Below are 26,532 nucleotides of genomic sequence, written 5' to 3'. Positions count from 1 at the left end.
TAACCTGCAGCAGATCTTCCATCGTCTTTTATTAATGATATATAGTTAAGTAAATTTTGATAATTGTTGCTTTCAATGTATAAGTAAGACTTTTCATCATGGAAATAATTATTTCGACTCTGGCCTGGTCAATCTTTCCTCGTGACAAAAAATAATGCTGCATGGAGCTCATACTAATTGCATTGGAAGACGGAACAAGCGTTTGTTTATCAAATCATAAGTGTGATAACTTTTATGAGTTTTTATCTCATAGAATAATAGATATATGTGTTTTTCAAGGAAACAATCTTAAAACGAGAACATGAAAGTTACTTTAAAGGACTTTGATGTGATAGGAAAAAAATATTGTCAAAAATACCAGTTTATAATTTGATAATAACGAACATTACATCTATAAGAGAATAACAAAAATACTAAACGCAAAGGCAAATACAAGATGAGAAAGTCTATATAAACTGACAAAATAAATCTCTATCAATCAACAGAACAAGGGGAAAAATATAACTGCCATATTCCTGAATAAGACTCATCAGTGGCGCTCCAATCAAAAACAGTTGGATGGAATAATCAAATACAAATTGAAGACAATGAGAAACAATATGCCCAATACGACTTAGACCATATATGTCTTAAGGAAAAACCAAAGTTTCGAATAGTTCAAAATTTGATTTTATGTTAACATCAACTCTGACGTAAAATAGCGTGTTTGACGTATATCAGCTGATCAGCATGTAAACGTCACACAGGTAGATATAAAATATAGATGATCGAATCAGACTCCATCACTATTCAGTGGCACCTTGGTTGAGTATTCTTTGTTTAGACAACTGTAGTAGTTTAATTGTAAACATAAGGAACAACTAATGTAGACATATTAAAAACATACTTAAAAATACATGACAACATTTTTTATATCGTTTTTTATATAAAACATTATTTTTCAGGCAGTCTACTTGTTAAGCTGGATATTTGTTATGTCTACTGCATTCTCGGGTTATGCGTTTGTTAGCTTTATAATCTAGTTTTTCCATATTTCGCTGTTTTGCTTTCATTCGTATTATATGAAATACACTCCCAGGTCCGAACATATCAACCAAAGGTCCAGTTTTAAGACTAGATGCAATCCAATCGTCTGAAATCTTTTTATCTTGTCCTTTTATTTCTGTTTGTTTAATTTTCTGCTTTCGTTCCTTCTTTTGAATTTTGTATATCAAATATCGAAATAAAGGAATTTCCTTCTTATCTTTTATCCAAGATAGTGTTAAAGAGTATTTTTCTTGCACTGACTTTTTAATCTTTTCAATAGTCTGTGGATGTCGTTTTTCTATTAACCTTTCGTAATTTTTCTGGTCTAAGACATACATTTCTGTTTCCTGTATACATGTAACGGTATATGAATATGTGTCTAGCTCCATGGCCACTTCCATGTCACCTGAAATATGTCTTCGGTGTTATTAATTATTATGAATAGCTATCATGTAGGCTCATACATGTTCATTTAAGAGCTGTATATAAATAGGTAGTTAGATATCTGTACGTATAGATTCGTACAGATGACAATTAGTTCGAAAAAAAATGACCTTTGCTTGTGTTGCTATTTTTTTATCATTGAACCATGCACAAAATTCGCACAATAAAAGTAATTTCGGTTTGTTTTGTATGTCTTTACAAACATGTTAAATGTTCCAACTAAAACACAGATGATTCACAAACAGTGTCCATTTAGCGGCAAGTGAAGTTAATAAATAAGGCTAAGTCCTCGCAATCTATAATGACTTATTCATTTTGTATTTGACTTTTTCGGGATAGGTTTTCCAAAATTCACTTATAATGTATGTGTTTGCAATGTTCACAGCCTCATTTTGGCGCACTATTTCAATCATAAAACTTGTATCTAATAAATATAATACATGTACCACGGTATTGTTAACTAAATTTTTATTATTTTTATGTTATATTCCATTTGTTCGGTTCCGTGGCTTGATGGTCATCAGTGCAAACTATGCAGTAGCCATGTCCGTTCCAGTGGCCATATACATAAAGTTCCGTCTTATTAATTATTTGTTATGACAGAACGATGATATCTGATTTTTTTATACAAAGTCTTTGAATGAAGACCCTTTTGGTGCTTATGTTTTATAAAATTTGAACTTAAATAAAGTGTACAATTACAATCGAACAAACAGACAGACGATCGATATTCTAAGGGGATGCGTTCTATTGGAAATATATATGATACTAATAATAAGAGAATGTCATACCAATGATTTCCTGAGAGCAGATTAAGCAAAGTTCTATGTTACGATTGCTCTGTTTTGGAGAACGTTTGTCGCTCCTATCTGTATCATTTGTGAAGAGCTTTGGACGGGATTTTGTTGCTGATTTGCATTCATTCATCTTCAGTTCCCTAAATGCATATGTATACCACTTTATAACATTGTATTAAATGATTTCAATAGAAAACAATATTTTAGAATAAGAAATGCTCGTTTTGCAAATGCTAGAAATGAACCGTACCTCAAACATTTAAAATTATATTCCATATTTACGTAGCCTTCTTATGAACGTTTTTGTTATTCTTATAGATAAATGTTACGAAAACAATTACTTGTACTGTAAATTGAAATGCTGTTAACGTTGTATGTCAGGTTTTAAAAGTATATCAAATTTATACTGTATAACAAAGAAGATTGGAGCAAAATGTTTTTATGGTATCTTATTAACTAGTAAATAAACTAACTGACGAAGTGATTCTCGAACTTCATCTTTCTCCAGCTCGTCAACATCCGGTAGAGGATAATAGTCTGGATATTGGATAGAATGCAGGTGTGAGTCAGATGTGAGCTTGGCCTGGCCACTGAAATAAAAACAACAAATACGAATCATTGATTCATCCTAAAAATGATCATAGAAAAAGTGTATACATGAACAACACATATTGTAGAACTTGTGTTAGCTTCAATATAGATAGTTTTAAAAGCAAACCGATAAATGAACAACTAAACGTGTCTCATCTGGTTGTTTTTCAAGATTAAGACGTTAACAACGATTTGCTACTAAAACAATGATTTCATGGATCGAAACCCATTTTTTTACCAATATATCCCTGACTTGTTGAGAACGCTTAAACTACTGTACTAGGGGTACTGAATTTTGAAGTCATTTCATTGACATTATGACATAAGTCATCATAACGTAGTAAATAGTGACAGAATATCTGAATTACAAATTAAAAAATACATTTGTCGAAGCAACAATAACATTCCTTTACAAAGTGTTAGCATGGTTATGCATCAAATGAGACATGTTAATGAGTTATTCTCGTCATGAGTTACACAATGGTGCAGTTTATGAAGCAAGAATAGCTTACGAATTAAAAGCATCTGTGGTCAGCTTTAATGTTCCAAAGTGCCAATACGTATTTGTCTGTGCTATGAAATAAATTTCGTGCTTCCAACGCGCATTATCTTAGGTACTAGATAATATTATTTCAATGTCTATCGTGTTTCCGTCGGTATTGAACTTATCATTTTTTTAGTGATGAGTCTTTTGTACACAAACCGCGCGTCTTGCAAAAATACAAATTTCAATTCTGGTATCTATGATGAGTTTATCTACGTATTTGTATTTCAATTTTTTATGGTCATATATAACGGTTTAAAAATTAATCCTCATAGGAGAAGCCAGGGTAGTTAAACACCCCTTAATAGTATTTATGCATACAGGTAATACCAGATACAACTTTTCGACTGATATTGAATGACAAATTTTAATAATGAGTTTTGTTTGTTTTCTCCTTTAACCTTCTATAGATTTTTTAAGAAACATTGTTTGGATTTTTCCTTTAAACTTGTTGTTTTTTGTCTTTTTTACTCTATATATTTTCTATCGGACTATGGTATCTTTTTTTTTTAAATTTACAACAAAATATTTATAATATCATTTCAAACATCTTTGATTATATAATAGTATTATATCTTCTTGCGTCAAAAAGACTGCCCGAGCAGAAAACCACCCAACGCTATATATAAATGAAATTCAGCTATAAAATCATTCATTACCTGGTAATAAAACGTAAACCGTCAAAACGATCTCCTTGTTTTACAATGACACGTTCAAAATTTAACTTTTCCTTCCGTAAGCTCATCGCCATTTGTACCTTAAACTTAGGAAGCCATCCTTTAAATAATGGATTTGTTTCAACAAAATGGTTTCGTTCCTCAAACTCTTTAGCATGAAACAATCGGATACATCTATTGAATAATTCCCGATTAATAACAATCAAGTCTGTAGCCTCATCCGCAATAATGGATGCATTCCGAACACAATCAGCATTTAAAAGTGCAAGTTCTCCAAAACTTTTACCAGATTCTAAAAAATATTGCATATGAAATGTTACTGTACATTAATTTACATAACTCATTCAAGGTTTCAAACAAAAACTACATGCATGAAATCAATAGTGTCGATCTGTACTGTATTCTTTGTGTAATATTACTGATTATTAACATTTGAAAGAATTTACCCTATATGAATGTTTCTGTCTGTATATTTATTTATGCATGTCATTTGTTATGTTTTCACTAAAAATGGTCTATTCCATGAAATTATATTTACATATATATTCTTCTACTAATTTCTTTTTAAAGCAAATTCGCTTTCTAGTCAGAATAAATCATTATATTGTATAACTATTGAAAATTACAGGTATATTAATTACGTTCGGACTATTAATGTCGAAATAATATTCAGCTCTTTTATGCGATTTATAATGGCTGAGAGCAACATACCGATTTGTTGGACAAAGGTATTAAAAAATACTGATGGACTCCAAGCAAAAAATGTGAACATAACTTAATTAACAAGAAGAAAATATCTGAAAAATAAATAAAAACAAGAATTAACGTGTTTATCTGCCGACCTTTTCAGATAAGGTAATGACCAAAATAACCTTTTCAGACTAAAATACATTAACTAGATGTAGATGCGGCTCAACATTTCATCAGTTTTGATTTCTTGCCTATTTTGCCAACATATTTTCCAAAATTTGAACGATCGAACTTCATTTCTTTAAAATCCTCTTGTAAGTCAGTTATTTCGGTGTCTTTTGTCGACAATTCAGGTTCTTCTAAAACTCCTTCCTTGCGCCCATCTTCCTTTGTTATAGTTGAACCGATGAAGATCGCTACGGACCCATTCAGAATAATGAAGAAGCTATAAAGTAAATTCGAAATTTGCATCAGAATGAAGATACTAACTTGTTTTATTTTTACAGTTTCTGATATTTATTTCTATATTAAATCTCAAACTGGGGATGTATTTATATGAAAACAACACTTAGTTATCTTCAGCACAGGAGAAGGATTAATCACAAATAACTCGGGGATGAATTGGTCAAAATATTGTGAATATTCTAAAATTTTATGCGGATTGCAGACATTCAAAATAAAAATATTAATAGCCTGTCTAAAATAAAGTAGTAAATGTGAACCTCCCTAATTTTTATATTGAGGCTAGCAACATATTTGTGTTTGATAATAATGAATATGAATTATGTTATTGGGATAGAGATGTAGTAATATTTGACACAGGAGTATCAAACTCTTTTAAATATGTAACCAACTTAATCCAGTTACGGTCATATGTGCTGATATACGTTTAGCTTAATTTGTTTCCGTCCTGTTTGTTTGTAATGTTATCATTCTTATATTTTTTTAGTGCAACAATTGCTGTTTAGCTGATTTAAATTGTTAAGACCAACATAGGAAAAATGACACTGGTACATATAGACAGGTTACTACTTACTTTTAACCTGAACAACGCACCGGAGTTTTGAACGTTAAATTTGTTTCTGTAGAGTTTTGCGTGCTGTTTTTTTTTTCTGTTCGCGTTATCTCCTTTAACATGTTTAGCAAAAGTGTTTTGTGATCTCTTTTTTTTTTTATACAATATTGATCAACTAGTTTCCGGAATTGTGGGAAGTGGTCTATTGTTCATCTGTTCCGTTCATTTTTTTTGGTCATTTGTCATTTGGCTTCTCTTTGTAATCTCTGCTCGACTATGAGCTTTAAATTTCCTATTGATACATGTAGTTCTTTATTTTGATATGTTTGATCTAAGTACTTACAAAATTATATCTATAGTATACATACTCTGAGTAGTCTTTAATAAAAATTTAAAACGGAAAGTTCTTCATTAAACGGATCCAACGCATCAAACGAATAGAAAATAACTGTCATATACCTGACTAGATACAGGCATTTCCTTGAGTAGAACATGGTGAATTAAACTTGGTTTTATATCTAGCTATATATTTTGGTTCTACATCCTGCATATCATCAGCTGTGGTCTACATTATTTAAACTCACCAATCGCCTTTGTCACCCTGTTTGATAATCACGTGATCACGTTCAACTGTTACAAATTCACAGTTCTTAATCAAATCAAGAATAATTTCTGAAAGGAAATTAAATTACTAGACAGTCTCGACATCTTTGCAAAAAGGATATATTCGTTGTTATAGTTACTAGATATAATAGAAGAATGTTGTGAAAAGGAAGCCATAGGCATGGAATCCCTACCAGTTATATCAGCTTGAGATAATATAATATAAGTTAAAAAAAGGATAAAATATGGGAAAAATACAAATCTTCGTGAAATTTGTTTAAATTTGCGTGTTCATGCATGTTTTGCGATCCACTACTGTAAATGTTGAAGATCAATTGCAACATTCAGTCTTTGATTTAGGAGATGTTGGGAAACACAGAATACCTACCAATAGATATGAAATTTAAAACTTAAAACCAACCTCTTGACTAACGTTTAAGTTAAAGTTGTCTTTCATATTTTGGGGTATTTCCTGTTTGTGAAACACACCTTGTTAATATAAGATTATAACTGTATAAGTTAGACATTTACGAGACGGTTTTGAATTTCTATTCGAAATACAAACACAAAAATAAAATAAAAGAATAATAAAGGTGAACAAATTATAAAATTAACATGCAATAACTTTACTCTTTGTAACTTTATCCTTTGTAATTTAAAATGTCTAGCATTTAAAGTTACTTCTCAGACGTAAAATCTATAGATATATCTGATTAAGCTTACTGTTATTGCTTTTGTAGATGAATAATCAAATTAGATGGTTAGAATAAGATATCGTTGTGGACAACAACAAAAATAAATAACTGAAAGTGCGTGGATATCAAAACAATTAAATACAAAAGTTTTATAGAATTAAGGAACTAAAATAATATAAGTCAAATAAAAAAATAACAATAAAAGCTAACTTTATACTTTATATGTTAGTTTCAATTTTTTAAATGTTGACTGAATGACCTTTGTCATAAAAGAGCGTTAATTGACAGACGTGCACTATAACATACCATCGTTCAACTGGTTAAACAAATCTGACTTTTTCTGAAACCAAGATTTGATTTGGTATATATCTGAATCCGACCGTTCATTTGGTTCTTTGGCTAAAACACCTAGTACTTTATCATAATGATATGCAGCAGCGAGATCTGTTGGTCGTGTCAGTTCAAAATGATTGAACTTTCTTGAAGGTCTGAATTTTGACGCTGACATCCTCTAGTGAAAATAAAAAATAAATTCTTAACATAATTATATGTAATCTATAATACTAAAATAACGAGGTCCAATTTGTCAGCCGTCATCGGGTAAAAACGACAAATCAAACAATTCAGTATATAAAGCTAATATAGGACACTGGTGTAGATGAAAAATTACACCACTCTAGACCCTTTTGTTTTCCACATAATTAATATTGCCAATGATAAACAAGTTTCGGGTCGAATCCGATACCGATATCAATAGTATATCCACCTGTTACCTATTACCTTATCTGTACGTTCCGCAGTTGACAGCCGCACCACCAAACGGTGTATTTAGGATTTAGCTATATACACAGGTCATAATCAAAGGGTTGACACTACTAAATTCAATCATTGTCAAATTGTTTCCTATTGTAGTATTTTAATCAGCAAGACTTTCTTAGATGACAATATTGATACTAAAAATCTGGACTTATAATAAGGCGTATAGGTATAGTTTTCAATTTATTAGCGGGCATGACGTAAAACATCGAATCAAATAATTCAACTTTATTCATAACTAATATAGGACAATGCTATTTAGTAAAAAAATACACCATTCCAGGACCTTTTGTTTTCCAAATAATTAATATTACCATTAATTGACAAGTTCCAGGTCGACGGGTTTAAACAGAAAGATTTGAAAGCAGAGAAAACTGTGTATCTTATAATCGGCAAGACTTTATCAGATGACACTACCAATACTAAAATAAGGCTTACGCATAGTTATATTCTTTAATTCAGTCACGGACCCGCGATATTACGGGTATGTTCTTGTGTTTTCTGAAATTTAGTCTTGATCCAGTAAGAACGCGTAATTATAACTTCGTGTAAGGATTTGATAACTTGTATCTTTTATATTTGCTTTATATATATTTTTGTTCTTTGAAATATCTGGATTATTTTATCTGTTCATTTTTACAATAAAAATGCATCTACATTGAACCATGCAGGACTGTGTTAGTTTAATATATGATTGATCACATCAATACCAAAATTAACCCCCAATAGCATTTATATGTTCTTCTGGTACGTTTTAACTGTTTTTATTATTTCAATTTATACAAATATGTCCTTGGAAGTTCACCGGAGTTGTGTCCAATAGTTCGTAAAGTCGTATTCTTTTGTTAGTTATTCTATTGGTTGTTAATCGGTGAGCCCATAGTAGCAATAAGTACATACACACCATGAAACAACAAACGAAACAACAAATCAATGACGAGCAGTCATATATGCAGGTAGAATTTTATTTTTGATATAAGAAATAGGTAATTTATGCAAAAAGGAAAATCTTGTAATGCAAAATTTCAGTTTTAGGTACTTCAATGATGCATTGTAAAGGTTCCTCATTGTGCGCACAGCGTTGGATTTTTTTTCTAACAAAATCTTTTTATAACGGTTCTTAATAAATAGAGAGGTCTAAAAGAGGGACGACAGATACCAGCGGGACAGTCAAATTCATAAATCGAAATAAACTGACAACGCCATGGCTTAAAATGAAAAGGACAAACAGACAAACAATAGTGCTCCGGAAGGGTAAGCAGATCCTGCTCCACATGTGGCACCTGTCGTGTTGCTTATGAGATAACAAATCCGGTAAATAGTCTAATTCGGTAGGTCAAATTTATTAAAGGGAAGGGGATTGTAGTTACGACGTAAGGAACATATCCGATATCATTCATGAAACGGTTATTCCATAACGGTCAACCAACTCGTGATGGCGTCCGTAAAATTTACGAAGAGAGGATTTCAACTTCACCGTTTGAAACTCTTGGATTAATAGTTTCCTTGTGAGCAACAACCCTCTATCAAGAAAATCATGATAGGAAATGCAAGCACGGGAATATCGTATCAATTGGGAGATATATACACCGTATGCAGGTTCTAGTGGAATGTTGCTACTTAGAAATGGAAAGTTCACAATTGGAAAGCTGAAATGAAATCTAAGTAATGACATCAAGCGTTGACTGATATCGAAATTTGCTCATTATAGAATAAGAGGTGTAGTATGGCATTTAACAATGAGCGAACCCTACATCGTATAGTCAGCTATAATGCTTGCCCTGACAAAATGTGAAACTATATCAATGAAAAAAAATGATCTTCTCCCATCTCGCTGTAAATCGTTGGCTGAACTTTGACATGTTTGTATAAATACTCAGTCAAGTCCAGCACGAATAGGGACGTTAACTCAAATGCCTCATATACATTCAGTGCAAAACTTATGCACGTTATAAAAAAAAGTAAAATCACAATATATTGATCTCAAAGGAAAATCAAAACGAAAATTCCGTTATCAAATGGCAAAATCAATAGCTCAAACACATCAAACGAATGGATATTAACTGTCATTTCCTGACTTTGTACATGCATTTTCTTATGTAGAAAATAAAACCCACGAAACAAATCTATGATCAGTGCGTGTATATTTTGTTGCAAGGGCAAAAGTACTGTCTAATGTAATATTTTTTTAAATGTTCTCGTTCTATATATGCATCATATAATGGCCACTTTACGTTTAGCAATCAACAATCAATCTGAGTAATCGATTTGATATTTATTAGTTTTATATCAAAAAGAGCATTAAGATGAATACTTTTATGTTGTTTTCTAAATGTCCTCATTCAATAAACATGCAAGACTTTTAGCGTACTTTCAGGACTTCGGTACTTCTCTTTGTGTTAAAAGTATGAAAAGTATGAATAAAACATGTCCTTCCTGTTTATTGATAACCCACATAAAGCTTATCAAAAAGATAATCAGATGCCATTTAATACAGAAACATATTGATCGATTGTAAGGATTTTAAATTATTGGTTTGAGAACGTGTACATATAATAAACTTTGATTTTATAAAAGCTATACAATATCTTTGTTTTGTACCTTTATTAGCATCCCCATTGTAGAGACCTAGGTGCATAGATACCAATCAAGTTAGATATGTTATGTTTTATTACCAGTTACAATGTTTACACAGTAAAAGCAATCATTGCACAAATAATTTGCATAACAGCTGAATACGGAATCGTGATATATATTTATAATAGTTATCAAAAGTAGCATCATTATAATTTAGTGTACGCCATACGCGCGTTTTGTCTATATCAGAAGGGGGGGGGGCAAAAATACTTTTTTATGTTAACCTGTTTTGGCCTTTTTCAAGGTGATTTTAACTGTTATCTGAGGTAAATTTAAACTGTTAATTGTTTTTTTCCAACTGTTTTAACTGTTATCAGCTTTTTTGCATTTTTTGTCAACTGTTTTTGCCAAAATCGAGCAGTTGTGTTAACATGTTAACGGACCCCCTATTGTGCCCCCTCACACAAGACTCATCAGTGACGCTCAAATCAAAATAGTTGTAAAGCCGAACAAGTACAAAGTGGAGAGCACTGATGACCTAAAATTCTAAAAAGTATTGCCGAATACGGCTAAGGTAATCTATTCCTGGGATAAGAACATCCTTAGTTTTTCAAAAATTTATATTTTAGTAACAGGAAATTTATAGAAATTACAATGTAATATAATTATTTCAATCCTTCGTGATGGTTGGTCTTTAATTTTCAGTTAATGTTGTATTTTGTATACTTTTGTTTGAGTTTGAATTTGAGTGAGTGAGTAAGGAAGAAAGAGGGAAATAATTAAGTCTCACTAAGACTATATTGTCAGAACAGGTAACAAAAGAACAAAGGACTACTAGCACTTACTGATATGCCAGCATTTGAAATCGTAAGTGCACATCCCTGCAAGTCCAGTTTTGTGTGTTAATAATCCATTTTACATATACATATATTTTAATTAACTAGAAGGACAACGAACATTTTTAAGTATGAATACAACTTGCCGTTCCGCTTTATTCATATCTAACATTGAATCATGAAATAATCAGAAGCCAATCTAAGCATGGATACTTTGTCAAAACAAAAATGTTGTATTAATTAATTTTATCGGACACATTTATAAAATTGAATAAAATCGTGTACAAGATATCAAACTAATTACAAATGTAATATTTTACATATAGGACCATCGTCTAAACTAGAATGGGTGTATTGTTTTTTCCGAGAATATATATTAGAAGATTAGCATCTTTTGCTTAAAAAATTTATTCCAATTACAAATTAGAAATACATGTTCGTTGATGGATTCTTTAAATCTAGAAATTGTTGTTCTACTTCAATAGAACCGTTTTTGGTATTTTACCTCGTAAATACTAGAACACATGTTTAGAAGTCATAATGAAAAGAATGCATAATTAACCAGTGTTTAAAAGTAACATTTTTGTATATATTTTTCGGTAGTTTTCCCTGCTGCACTGATGGAATTCATACATTCAATTATTTTAACCAGTGAGTGTTTTTTTAAAAGGGCAACAGAACAATATTTCGTTTTTATAAATATCTTTTTCAATAGTGACATCATATGCAATCCTATAGTTCATGTTAAAAGTATTTTTCAGTTCAGCTATGTAATTAACAGCCTAATTCTGCTACAAGTGAGATTAAATGTATGTACATGAGTTGATAGATGAGTTGATAGATAAAAAAAACGTTCAGCAAATCAGAATACGTCTTACGTCCCAAATAAAATTATTATTTAAAAGCTTTAACTTCGTATCCAGCTTTTAGGAGTGAAAACAGTGCCATCGAGTATCATTGCATAGTGTTATTTTCTTTACATCCGACAAAGCCATTCAAAGGGCTGACTTGAGTATAGAAATATGGTGATCTGGACTTATTAATCATATATCAGAAGGGTCAATGTGGTTGTTCCTGGTGTAAAGTACAGCAGCAGAATTGAGTCGTTAAATCCGGTATCATGTAAACGGGAAATACCATGCGCTCTGTGTGTCAACGAACTCTTTTTTTTCATACCAGTCTTTCTTATTATGCATTACAAATTTTTCACGGATCTTATCAAAATACACTTGTCAAGTATGCCGCCATAATAATGGTTTAAATTGACCAATTGGTCGCAGGGACGAAGTTGGAAGTGAGAAGACGAGTGGTACAAAGTGATTTCAGGAGTTCTAATGGTCCTTTGTGGCATGTAACACAAGGTTATAAAAAGTAAGCTGTGTATATTCTCAATCGGTCTTGAAATTTTCTTTTAAACTTCATTTTAACTTATATTTTTCATACTCTTGTTATAAGCAGCTCATATCACTCGAAACTGATGCTAATCCTAATAGAAAGTTATTGCTTAAAAAATCTATGAATTTTGAAGCGGTTAATAAAACGCACATTATTATATATTTTTTTCAGTCCAGTACAAAACTGGAAATAATGATCACTGCATGATTGAAAAAAAAAACATTTTCCAAATACCCATTGTTTTAATATATATATTCAGAAACAAAGATCTTAAAACCCAATGGAGATGTACAAACATATGACCACAAATCTAAATCGCCGAATATGAAAGTCGGATTTTCATTATATGATACAACATTAAATTTTAATTGATACATATACACTTATCTCAATGAAAAACCTGCATTAGGACAAAATATTTTATACTTACAGACATTTTATCCATGTAGTCTTTTATACCCCTCCTTTAAAATTCACTCTACAGTGCGTTTTGTTCTTTAAAACAACTGTCCTTATTTGATAACGAATATCAAGGACAAATCACACAAATAAACAAAGATATCCAAAAAGACATTTCATCACAATATGACATTTAAATATACACATGATCCTATCAATTGTTCTGTATAACTGAATAAAGTTGTTCAAGTAAAGTAAATCATTATTTTACAAACAAAAGAACTACTCGTTACATAAACTGTCTGGCTTTGTAGGTGGTGTCTACGTATAAAAGTATCATTACAGCTTTATTTATTATTTTCGACAATCTTGTTAAACTTTTAGCATTGTCAAAAAACTGAATTAGAGAAACTTTATACTCATCTTTTTCCTTCATAGATGTGTTACACTGGAGGTATAGTAGGGTTAGAAAATATTATCTGATGACTTTACTGTCCTATTAGTTCATTACAGGAAATTGCCATTTGAAACCGTTCTGAAACGGTACCAATAAAGCATTGACGTAAACACTGCAGATATATTACATCTGAACTACAATATTAAACTTATCAAATGACATTTTACTGGGATGCATGTGCACATAGTGTGTATGAACATGCTGAAGTCTTATAGCATTAATAATGAATAATTTATAGTGAATAAACTGCAATTTATTGGAAAAACTGCTCGTTAAAAAACAAAGATAAACAAACAATCTGTAACTTGACACATTTTGTATAAATTATACAGAAATAAACAGCATTACGAGCTTTAACACTCAACAAAGTGTTAAAATTGTAAAATAAAACACGAGAAGGTAGCTGTTAGAAAATGCCTTTGGAATATCAAAGAAAAGATACCTGTTTCTGGCTAAAACACAAAATAGCAAAAAATAAATTGCTTTGTTTTATGGAAATAAATGTTTTATAAATACAGAAAGAAGTCAACTTTATTCAAAATGATATAAAAATTGAGATAACGTAGATGAACAATTATTTTTAATATATTGTACTGGAAATGTATCGATGATGCCATACATCGAATATATCTTTCCATTTTCTGGATAGATTTTTAAAGAATCTTCTCATGTTTTGATGGAAAACTCTTTCATCAATATGAAATGGAGTAAAGAGTATACATAATTGAGACAACAATCCAATGCCACAAACAACCATCATTCTCTTGTGTTCTGTGTTTTGTTTTGCTTTGTTGTGCATGCACTAATTCTGATATATACTGGCCATGAATACCATCTATTACGAAATTATCGAAGAGAATGTTTTTGTAAATATACGTTTACTTCCTTTTTTTCTTTTTTTAATCTTAGCAAAAGTATGTCCCTTGCACAATCTGTAACTTGAAAATAAATTCGGTTCACTGAATACATTTTACTATGTGAGTTGAAAGTTTGATGATGCAAATAAATAAATACATACTTCCTAGTTAATACTAACTTTAAAGTAATAATTTAATATTCGATGTAACGCGTCTTCTGATTGGCTGACGTTATTTTGTTATCAGCCAATAGACATAATTTAGTCATATGACCGTGACGTCATCAACGTTTTTTCATGGTTTTCTACGGTTTTAAATGGAATTTAGAATTAAATTATAAGAAATGACTGTAATATTTTTTTTCTGGAAAAACATTATACACTAGATATTAAAGTATAAAGGTGAATATGAATTTCAGTTTGAAATATTTTAATTTTCATTATCGCCACTTGCACTGGCCAAGATATTTCTCCTGATTTTTTTTTGGGTTCTTTTATACAAATAATCCTTGTCTAGAAATAGATCTACTACATTCATCCTCTTTATTCTTCTGTGAGAAGTACGATGAAATAATGTAGAAAAGTAGTTATCATCGGGAATATTTATATTCGTTTTCATAATCCTTTGTCTTTCACTTTTTTAGTTTCTTTCTTCTTTCTGTCTCTTCAGTCTTATATAGTAAATAACGGAACAAAGGAATGTCTTTCTTTTCTTTCATCCAAGACATTCGAACAGAGTATTTTTCCATTACGGAATTCTTGATCATTTTAATAACTTGAGGATTTCGTTTTTCGATTAACCTTTCAAAATTTGTCTGATTCAAAACATATATTTCAGTTTCCTGCATGCATGTGATAGAATATGAAAAGGTATTCAAATTCATAGCGACTTCAAAATCACCTGCAAATAAAAGCAAAACTACATGAAAATCAATGATATATAAACATAATAAAAAAACAACAACAAGAGGTTTAAATACTGATGATTTTTTACTCCAGGAATAAATAGTCTTAGCTGTATTTAGGAAAGTATTTCGGAATTGTTAGTCCTCAATCCATTTCAACTACGTATTCTATTTTACCCTTTTAACTTTTTTGATTTGAGTGTCACTGATATAAGTCTTTTGAAGACGAAAAACTCGTCTGGTATACACAATTTCAATCTGAGTTTCTTTGTAGAAAATATCGTGTTTAAATAAGGTACTAGTAGTTTAATTAACTTCGATCCAACTCTATACGGCTGGTCAGTGAATGTTAGCTGTTCTCGTGTTGTAAGTCCTCGGTGATTTTCACCGCATGAAGTTATTAAAACATTCTCATTAAAGATACCAGGCTTATATCTAGTGCGCCAGAAACACTTTTATAGTTTCTTACAGTGAAAATTCTGAATGCTTTTCCTGTGTTTTCATAGTTTGTTATTTGATTCAAACATTTGACTTCGTTGCTCCTATTGATTAGTAACCAGATCACATGTGTCTCTCGATTCACAATTAGAGTCTCTAAGACTGATATAATTTTCAGTTTGGGATGTATTTGTGAGAATCAAGATCAGGGTTTCAAAAGCTGAGGTGAGTTTCATTAAGTACTATGCAATATATTTCATAGCTGTATCATCTTTAAGAAAGTCTAACTTGTCTCTTTTTACCATGAATTCTAAACATTAAAAACGTTTACAATGCGATTTGATAAATTACGATTTATTTCCTTCAAAACTTCAAAATAAAGGAAGATATATTATATTTTCTTTAAAGAAAACGAAAATAACACTTTGTGCGTCCGAAACGCTTGTCATCTGAAAATCTCAACCCAAACTGTATAAAGGAGTACAATGGTTCTAACAAACATTACACATCAGTTCACAGTAACGTTCAATCGATTGGCATGACATGATGACTTGAATGGAATTTACATAATACAGAATAACGGACGCAAATTAATAAACTGTTATCACAGAGATATGTCTCGGTTTTTGATAATTTCGATAATGCAAATGTTGAAATTAAAATAGCAACACTTTAAAATGTAAAATTTGCAAATATTTAAAGTCAATGAACCATGACTGACGGTACATGGCTAAACAATCTACATGAAAATGCTAATACAACGCATACCAAATACAATGGACTTATCATAAGTAGTTAAACAAACCTAAACTCAAACTAAAACATGTAAACTAAGCAACATTTAAAAAAAAACCACCTATATTTGAGGGGGCTGGGTCTGATAATATCCATAATAATGAGATGTGTCAGTGCTAATACAACGGCATACCAAATATCCTTGACCTACCACTAGTGGTTCCCCATAAACTGACCATTTCACAAACTAATGCAAATATTTCAAAGTCAATTGACAATGACGTAGGGGATGGGACTAAATGCTCTCCATGGAAATGAGAAATGCCAATGCTATTCAACCATTGTCAACTGCATACCAATTATCATTAACTTACCACTAGTGGCTCGTCCAGCGAGACAAAAATGAAGAAATTGGCAAAATGAGAAAAGAGTGTAGAATAAAGGGACGTTCCACCATAAAGTATATAATGACACATAAAGGGACGTTCCACCATAGCGTATATAATGACACTTTTAATACTTATATCTTACCTAATATTTCTTGAGGGGCTACCAAACAGAATTCTAGTTGACGACGTATTGGTAATGGTGACCGTCTACCACTTGTTGACCTCGCGCGTGGGGAGGAGGACTCGCTGCTGGTATAAACATTAAGGGACGATTTCGGTCTGCTTGTACGCTTTTGTTTTAAACCATTGGCCCCTGTAATTGCACTTAGTTCCCTATTTAAAAATAATAACGAGCATAAGTCTTTGAAAAGACCAATAACTAAACATAAAATTATATCACAATAAAAAAAACCACCGAAGATGTGGTAGGTTTGATTGCATATGAAGTTAACAATTGTAAGTCACCGTATGTCCTTCGGCAATTAGCAAAACTCAAGCCGTATATCAAGCTATAAAAAGCACTTATATGACGAATCAAAAACACGTTTCTTTCTTGTGTATTCCCCTATTAAGACATGCTAAAATACCAACAGAACAATAGAATTCGACTAACTAAACATATTAAAATCGTACAATAAGTAACAAGATAAAAAGACAAACAAGTCCACAAAACATATATTACATTGTATATAGAAAACTAAAGATTGAAAAACAGGAACCCCACCAAGAACGAGATCTCAGTGCCACAGAAAGGTTCAGATTCGGGTAGCTCTAGACCAAAGTATACCATCGCTGGAAACAATAGACACACTAAACCACCAATCAGATTTAAGCAACCTTGTAGTTAAAGGAAACAATTGTTACCTTATATTTAAACGAAAAAAAATCATTGTGTTGTTTTTAAATGGCTGAATGTGCATGTCGGCTCGTCTTGATATAAAATGGTTTTGGGTGCCACATGTGGAGCAGGGTCTGCTTATCCATCTGGAGCACCTGAGATCACCCCCAGTTTTGGGTGTGGTTCGTGTAGCTTTGTCTTTAGTTTTCTATGTTTTGTCTTCTGTACTATTATTTGTCTGTTTGTCTTTTTATTTTTAGCCATGGCGTTGTCAGTTTATTTTCAATCTATGAATTTGACTATCCCTCTGGTATATTTCGCCCCTCTTTTACATCGAAATCGATATGTAATATTGACATGTCATGCCCGCCCGCGCTAAAAGTTATTAACTTATTTGTATATATATATATGTTAACAATGAGCCATTTCCTCAGTATTGGCAAACATTTTGCTATATATAGATCCTACTTTAAAGATTGTTTCACTTGATCCCAAGCTAATCTAGTGATTATAATTCGTCAAACTAATGTCGTTCTATCTTGTATAAGTTTACAGTATATCCTTTATAGTAAAAAAGAATTGGTCAAGAATGTGTAGCAAACAAGTTATTTAAATGATTTGGCGCGCGATTATTAGTTCTAAAATAAAATATATTTAAATCCTGTTGTGGCTAGTTTTAATCAGTATTGTACCCTCATAATTCATTTGTTATGCCCTACCTACGACTGTAGAGGGGCATTATGTTTTCGGGTCTGTTGGTTCATTCGTTCGTTAGTCTGTCTGACCCGCTTAAGGTTAAAGTTATTAGTCTGTTTGTCCCGCATGATGTTAAAGTTATTGGTTGTGGTATTTTTTTATGAAGTTGAAGTCCAATCTACTTGAAACTTAGTACACATGTTTCCTATGATATGATCTTTCTAATCTAAATGCCGAATTAGATTTCTTATCCCTATTTCACTGTCCACTGAACATAGAAAATGATAGTGAGGCATCCGTGTACTATGGACACATTGTTGTTTATATATAATTCAGTAACAAAGCGAGTGTTATATATACCTTCTAAGTGATTCCCTATGGACACATTGTTGTTTATATATAATTCAGTAACAAATCGAGTGTTATATATACCTTCTAAGTGATTCACGTGCTTCTTCCTTCTTTAAGTCTTCAATGTTTGGTAAAGGATAGTAGTGAGAATATTGCGTAGAATGCTGGAATGGATCTGATATCACTTTCGCCTGGCCACTGAAAATATAGTGTATGGTATGAAAAGTATGTAATTGATTCTTATGTAATAGAACGAATAAAATTGAGAATGGATATGAAGAACGTGTCAAAGAGACAACAACCCGACCAAACCAGGAAACAGCCGAGGGCAAACAATTGGTTTCAACACAATAATGCATTTCTCGTGTTGTTTTCCTGCAAAAAAACTTCATGTGTATTAGTACTTTATGTTCACTCTGAAACCTCAGGTTTCAATAAGTTCTATGTAAGCAGTAGTCGCAAGCTTTAAAATGTAGTAAACATTCGGTGACTTATGAGTGCTTAAATATAAACTATTTAGAGTCTGTTTGTCTCATTGACAATCATACCAGTGGCGGATCCACGGGAGTGAATCCGGGGCTCGGAACCCCCTTTTGACGACCAGTGATTTTGAATTGATCCGCCCCTACATACCACTACAGATACCCGTATGTTTTATTAACAGCAATGATTACCTGATTATAAAACGTAAACCATCAAACCGAGTTCCTTGTTTTATTATGACGCTTTCAAAATGAAACTTCTCCTTCTTCAAGCTCATTGCGAGTTGTTTTTTATACTTTGGATGCCATTTGTCAAATAAAGGATTACTTTCGACAAACTGTTTCCTTTCAGCAAATTCCTTAGCATGGAAAGACTTAATACATCTGTTGTACAGATCTCTACCAATTACAATCAAATCTGTAGTCTCGTCTGTGATTATTGTGGCATTTCTAACGCTGTCGGCGTTTATAAGTGCAAGTTCTCCAAAGCTTTTGCCGCATTCTAAAGAAGAAAAAAGTTCTTATTAAAGTTTTGCTTTAAGTAAGCATATTAAAAATCTGTAATTGAGCTGCATTTGTTTTATTAGTATAAGTGTATTTTTTACCCGCCATTTTGGCAAATCAGACGATTCTTTTAGAAATGCATGCGCATGTTTTCTGCCATTTCAAGTCGTTGTTAATATTTATCTTAGCTCATCCAGTGACCCAAAATTCGGTGTTTCAACTTTGTTAGTACTGCTCATGGGGGTAATTCAGCCCTAGAGGATACCATCCGTCAATTATTATAAACGGTTTTTCGATATTGGTATAGGAACGAATTTGTTTGTAAATTTCAAATTCATTACATGTAAATAAATCTAAGCGTGTACAATTGCTTAGACTACCGTTATGGTTGTTTTATGTTGACGCTTGTTGGTTTTTATGCTCTCACGCGTCATATTATTGGTTACCAATCTTTTAACTAAGAGTATAGAAATTATTTGTCTTTTTTGTTTGTTTGGAATATATGTTGTAAATAACAATTACTGGTAACAGTACAAATACGTGTTAAAGTCTTGCCTATTTCTCCCACATATATGCCATACTTTGATCGATCTAATTCTTTGATTTTTTCATCCTCTACTTGACCCATGCTCTCCCTCCTTTCTGCCAGTGGGTCTGGATTTCTGGAGACATCAGGTAAATCTTTTTCTAGTTCCAGAGTGGTATTTATATATATAGATACGGATCCATGCAATATGATGAAGAAGCTGAAGAAAATAATAACGCAATATTTTAAACATAAAATGGACTAGATGATTTCAACCATAAATTAGTCTCTGTACGTCTTTATAAAAGTTTCTAATGTAAATTATTTACAGCATTGTTCATTCAAGTTTATTTACTTTATTATATGGCAGCTCTAATTAGATGAAATGAAAAAACAAACTCGCATTTTCGTGTTATCACAGCAGATACTATATTACAAGTTTTACAACTATACACACAATATACGGTTACAGATATTAGTTAGGATGTTATAAGCACAAAAATAAACTCACCAGTCACCTTTTTCGCCTTGCTCGATGAGGAGAAAGTCGCGTTCAGTTTTCATAAATTCACAATTTTTCACCAAGTCGTGGATTATTTCTGAAAGGAAATATATACACGACATCAAATTGTGCTTTCCACACAATGAAATATATATAATTCGAGAGGTTCAACGGTTCAATCTGATATGGTTTTTGATATGAATGAAATATATATCATATTTTTATCAACCATATCAGCAATGCATGGTCTGTATGGACAGTGACTGATATTACAATTTTCAGTAGAGTTTCTTATTTTTACATGATTTTCAGCTATAAAAAGCCCCGAAATTATACTTATGTAAATAAATTCAAACGAGCAAACTAACGTTCTAATTTATAAACAAAATGATGAACGAAAAACAAAAGAAATTGTAACCTTGACAGCAAAAAACGACAACCCTTGAATTACTGACTCCTGGCTTTGGAAAAAAATGCATATTTGGAGGGGTTTAACTTGTTTGAAGGCATCAATGCTCCCCTGACCAAGTGCAGTGGTGTAACAATAACATAAGAACACATTATAAAAATATTTGTAAAAGGTTTATATCATTAGATGAATACAAATAGAAATACATCTGAGGGCCAGCTGAGGGAAGCCTCCTGGTGCGGGAATTTCTCGCTGCATTGAAGACCTATTGGTGACCTTCTGCTGTTGTCTGTTTGACATATTCCCCATTTTCATTCTCAATTTTATCTAACAAAAACACTGAGTGGACGTAGATGGCTACTTATACATCCCCATAACAAAAAGACACTTAGTACAGATTTGACTGCGGGTACTTGCAGTTACTGACAGCTTGTTCAAAACCAAAACTTATAAAAATAATAATGCATTTAAGACTAAATCTTACCAATCAGTACACATCCAACATTCATTGCATTTCGTCATAAAAAGTCAGAGAAAATCATGACCTTGTATTATTTCAATATATGTAGGTATCGACAGCTTGAAGAGCCATGAATGTGCATATGTATATAACAATAATTACATTAGATGTATGTTTCATTATAATACGTTATTCTGATTGGCTAACTAGCAATCTCGTGATATTCCTTAATCAATTGCATTACACAATGCAACTTTTCATTCATGATAACACGAAGTCCCACAATAAAGTGCACAGGTAAATGAAATAAAAACTTGATGAAAGGCGTGTTTTCATGATCCTATAGGTAAAAATGTAATTATAAGTATTGAATGCTTTTTTTTGTAACTTTATAGGGTTGTAAAAGCGTTGACCGTGCGCACATTTTTAGTATGAAGCGCATACGCTTCATACAAAATGTACTTCGGTCAACGCTTTTACACCCCAATAAATTTACAAAAAAGAGCATTCAATTCTTAAATAATATGTTACAGAAGCTTGATTTTAATTTACTGATAACAAAATCAATAGTTTATTACCAAAAAAAAAAAACAATATTCAAAGATCTAATTACAGTGTTCCATAGGTAACCTTTTAGAATAAGTTTATTTAAAGAATCGATTAATTTTTTACTCGGATCGTTTCTAAATTTCCAGTCTCCGTAAACAACATTTCCGTAAAAAATGAAGATGTGCTATCCCTTAGTTTATATAGCATGCTCAGAAAGTCAATAGCTATATAGTTCAGCACCCATACTTTTACATTTTTAAAAGACATTTTTGAAAACTAAATCATCGAAAGTTTTGTACGGAAGCGTATTAGCGCCACACATTTTTTTTTGGTTTGCGTTATATCGCAAAGGTTTGCGTTTAATGCAAAGGTTTGCGTTTAACGCAAACATAAGAACAATTTAAAAAAAAAAAGGTTTTGCGCTAATACGCTTCCGTAGTTTTGTATGGTTTTCTGTAATTTTTTTTTTTTTGTAAAATTTTATATGGGTTTTTTGTTTCAAATGTTTAGCCATTTTCTCGACCAATACTCAGAATACCACAAAATATCAAATCATCAGCTTTAAGCTATTTACAAAGTTTAACATTTCCAATTCCGTCTAATCTTGAAAATGTCAGAAGCTCTAATAATATTATGAATGGAAACAGTAAAATTAATGTGTTAAAGTAATATCAACCCGACGAACGAGCTGAAAACAGCATTTAACCATGTCTGCTTTGGTAAGGATTCAATGCTATTTTGAAAATGGTCTCTTTATTTTAAAAAAAGATACTGAGAATTAAACTCTACACATGCATATATACCTCTTTCATAATTTATAATTAATTGCAATTTTTTGTCTCGAGAAAACGGGAAACAATCACGAAAAAGGGGATTTAACATCAACAATCACACATGGTCTCTAAAGTTTGTATTACTTACCGTCATTTAGCTGGTTAAATAAATCCGACTTCTTTTGAAACCATGATTTGATTTGGCTTATATCACCATTTGATCTGTCGCTGGGTTTCTTTGTTATAACACTGATTACCTTATCATAATAATGAGCGGAGTTAATATCGATGGGTCGCATGCTTGATGTAGAAAGGGGTGAGGAGGGTCTATCCTGAAAAGAAGTCGACATTTTAGTCAATTTATGGAGCAGAAATTCGTACGCTTGAAGTTGATATTCAATGCTAAAAATATCATTTAAGTAAACTACTTGTAACCTGTGTAACCATATGAAATCTGGTACTTGCTGGACGTTTCACTTTTCTGTCAATTTCAATACTATACTACTACTTATTATCGGCCCTTTTTCTAGAAGAAATCCTTTATTTCAACTATTTCTCCTAGTAATTTTTTTTTTTTTGGTTTAAATATTTCCGTCAGTTTGAACCACATTGGTCGAAAAATCAAACTATGTGAGTGTATGTATAATTGAAACAAACTAATATATATATCATATTTAATTGCTAAATAAACATTTCGTTCACATCTATTTCATTTGCACTTATGTGGGTACTTGTTTCATTGACAATCATACCATAACTCCTTATTTTTATATCGAAAATAATTAAAAGAAAATAAAGTTTTTAAAAATATCGAAAAATTAAATATATTTATATATCATACCATTAACATGAACTTATAATCCAAGTAGTCAAAATTATTTCATTCTGAAATAAAAACAAATGGTTTTTTTCTTGCTTTGTGTTATAAAACACGTCACGATTTCTACAAGCGATGCTAACTCTTTGCCTAATAGAAATGAATTAAATTGTATTTATTTAGTTTCATTAAATAAGTCTTGTTTTGGTGGACGGATTAAACGATAATCAAGAGTAATAGCTTAATGAATTAAAAACTTAAGTAAATTATAACCGGTGAATTAAATTGTTATATCCAATGAAAAGTTAGATAAACTATTTTTGTATACAAGTGCTATTATACTTGATCACGTTTTACTTAGAGATCGAGTGCGTCATATTCAGTTAAAAAAATAGCCTTTTCACATAATAACACATGTAATTACTAGTATTCAGACAAAGTTTCAACGATAATGATTCGTGTGACTTTAAACAGCTTAGATTACACAATGACATTTAAAACTTGATATATCAGTCCATCCCAACACTAGTGTGGATCTAGCCGTCGATAGCAGCCGGCGTTAATATTCATGAGGCCAGCCTTCAATAATATTCATGAGCCGTCAATAATATTCATGAGATGACTTGCGTTCGAAGAAGTGTTGTTAGAAACTATGAACGATAATTATAATTAAATAACGTTCCTATTTATATTTGATATTACTTCAAATAGGCATGTCAATGGGTGTCTTCTTCGAGGTCCGCGTTTATTGAATCAACTTTGGGTCTTCTTCAAGGTCTGCGTCTTTAAACAACATTGTAAATGTAATAAAAACAATGTAAATGCCTCCATAAATATAAAACAAAGAAATGGTCTTTTAACATTCTGTGATTAGAGAAATAATGTAAACTAAAGCAATAACAAGTTTTAAAAAAATATAATTAAATATAGAAATTAAACGGTACATTACAACAAACAAATAAAGTAAAGAACAGTTCTTATTAAAATTTTGTGATAATTAAATCAATGTAAGCTACAATAAATTTAAAAAATTGATTAAATATAGAAATTTAGGAATGACAGAGAATTGATTGTCATTTGTTCGTTGTCTACAAATATAGTCCAATCATGAAACTAAAACATACAATATTACGACAGTATTTTCTATTTAAACATATCAGAAAAAAAGAAACATAGTTAATTGCAGAAATAAAAATAACAGAAAAATAACAATTGTCAATTACTATTTCAATGACATATGATTCTTCAAAATTATGGAGACCAATCTGAGTCATTATTAACAATTCATATTATTGCCTCTAAAATAGCCCATAGCACTTATGCCCTAGACCCGTACGAGTTGGTCAGGAGAGAATAAGGGGGTACCCTGGTATATCACAAATTCGAAAATGAACTATTGCCGGCTGGCCAAACGGAGAGATTCTCCACGTGGGCAATGGTATCAGACGAAGAGGTACTTATTGCCTTTAAAATGGCCCATAGCACTTATACCCTAGACCCGTACGAGTTTGTCAGTAGAGGGTTCAAAGGGGGGATATGGTATCCGGTTTACAACGAATTCTTACTAAACTATTACCGGCTGGCCAAACTAAGAGATTCTCCACATTGACCATCATACCAGAGGTAGAGGTTGGTATTGCCTCTAACATGGCCTATAGCACTTAGGCCCTAGATCCGTACGAGTTAGTCAGGAGAGGATAAGGGGTACCTTGGTATATCACAAATTCTAAAATGAACTATTGCCGGCTGGCCAAACGAAGAGATTCCCCACGTGGGCAATGGTACCAGACGAAGAGGTACTTATTGCCTTTCAAATGGCCTATAGCACTTGTACCCTAGACCCGTACGAGTTTGTCAGTAGAGGGTTCAAAGGGGGGATATGGTATCCGGTTTACAACGAATTCTTACTAAACTATTACCGGCTGGCAAAACTAAGAGATTCTTCACATTGACCATCATACCAGAGGTAGAGGTTGGTATTGTTTCTAACATGGCCCATAGCACTTATGCCCTAGACCCGTACGAGTTAGTCAGGAGAGAATAAGGGGTACCCTGGTATATCACAAATTCTAAAATGAACTATTGCCAGCTGGCCAAACGAAGAGATTCTCCACGTTGGCAATGGTACCAGACGAAGAGGTACTAATTGCCTTAAAAATGGCCTATAGCACTTGTACCCTAGACCCGTACGAGTTTGTCAGTAGAGGGTTAAAAGGGGGGATATGGTATCCGGTTTACAACGAATTCTTACTGAACTATTGCCGGCTGGCCAAACTAAGAGATTCTCCACATCGACCATCATACCAGAGGTAGAGGTTGGTATTGCCTCTTAAATGGCCCATAGCACTTATGCCCTAGACCCGTACGAGATAGTATGAAAAGGATAAGGGGTACCCTGGTATATCACAAATTCTAAAATGAACTATTGCCGGCTGGCCAAACGAAGAGATTCTCCACGTGGGCAATGGTACCAGACGAAGAGGTACTTTTTGCCTTTAAAATGGCCTATAGCACTTGTACCCTAGACCCGTACGAGTTTGTCAGTAGAGTGTTAAAAGGGGGGATATGGTATCCGGTTTACAACGAATTCTTACTGAACTATTGCCGGCTGGCCAAACTAAGAGATTCATCACATCGACCATCATACCAGAGGTAGAAGTTGGTATTGCCTCTAAAATGGCACATAGCACTTATGCCCTAGACCCGTACGAGTTAGTCAGGAGAGGATAAGTGGGTACCC

The 26,532-nt window shown here is 32.2% G+C and overlaps 2 protein-coding genes across 2 annotated transcripts; both read right to left on the bottom strand.

The window, feature by feature from the left end:
• Positions 1 to 348: 348 nt before the first annotated feature.
• On the bottom strand, positions 349 to 13,339 carry LOC139529997 (uncharacterized). Its single transcript, XM_071326004.1, has 8 exons — positions 13,137 to 13,339; positions 7,389 to 7,593; positions 6,369 to 6,456; positions 5,021 to 5,214; positions 4,062 to 4,371; positions 2,741 to 2,857; positions 2,262 to 2,407; positions 349 to 1,432 (listed from the first exon to the last, which is right to left on the bottom strand). Exons 1-8 carry the CDS (start codon positions 13,149 to 13,151, stop codon positions 957 to 959), a joined length of 1,551 nt encoding a protein of 516 aa, XP_071182105.1. The 5' UTR covers positions 13,152 to 13,339; the 3' UTR covers positions 349 to 956.
• Positions 13,340 to 14,586: 1,247 nt separating this feature from the next.
• Positions 14,587 to 24,058, bottom strand: LOC139529998 (uncharacterized). Its single transcript, XM_071326005.1, has 8 exons — positions 23,817 to 24,058; positions 23,124 to 23,307; positions 20,794 to 20,881; positions 20,312 to 20,502; positions 19,445 to 19,754; positions 18,852 to 18,968; positions 17,028 to 17,218; positions 14,587 to 15,319 (listed from the first exon to the last, which is right to left on the bottom strand). Exons 1-8 carry the CDS (start codon positions 23,823 to 23,825, stop codon positions 15,051 to 15,053), a joined length of 1,359 nt encoding a protein of 452 aa, XP_071182106.1. The 5' UTR covers positions 23,826 to 24,058; the 3' UTR covers positions 14,587 to 15,050.
• Between the last annotated feature and the right edge of the window lie 2,474 nt (positions 24,059 to 26,532).

Source organism: Mytilus edulis, chromosome 7 (genome assembly GCF_963676685.1).
Source record: "Mytilus edulis chromosome 7, xbMytEdul2.2, whole genome shotgun sequence".
Lineage (NCBI taxonomy): Eukaryota > Metazoa > Mollusca > Bivalvia > Mytilida > Mytilidae > Mytilus > Mytilus edulis.
The sequence above is the reverse complement of the archived record's forward strand: the minus strand, read 5'-3'. Positions and strand labels throughout refer to the sequence as shown.

Coding starts and splice junctions, on each gene's coding strand:
- LOC139529998 (XM_071326005.1), bottom strand. Junction 17,219..18,851: donor GCACGTGAATCACTTAGAAG/GTATATATAACA, acceptor ATTTTTAAATAG/GGAACTAAGTGCAATTACAG. Junction 15,320..17,027: donor AGCCCCTCAAGAAATATTAG/GTAAGATATAAG, acceptor TTTTATTTGCAG/GTGATTTTGAAGTCGCTATG.
- LOC139529997 (XM_071326004.1), bottom strand. Junction 5,215..6,368: donor CAGGGTGACAAAGGCGATTG/GTGAGTTTAAAT, acceptor TTTACTTTATAG/CTTCTTCATTATTCTGAATG. Junction 4,372..5,020: donor AAAATATGTTGGCAAAATAG/GCAAGAAATCAA, acceptor AATATTTTTTAG/AATCTGGTAAAAGTTTTGGA.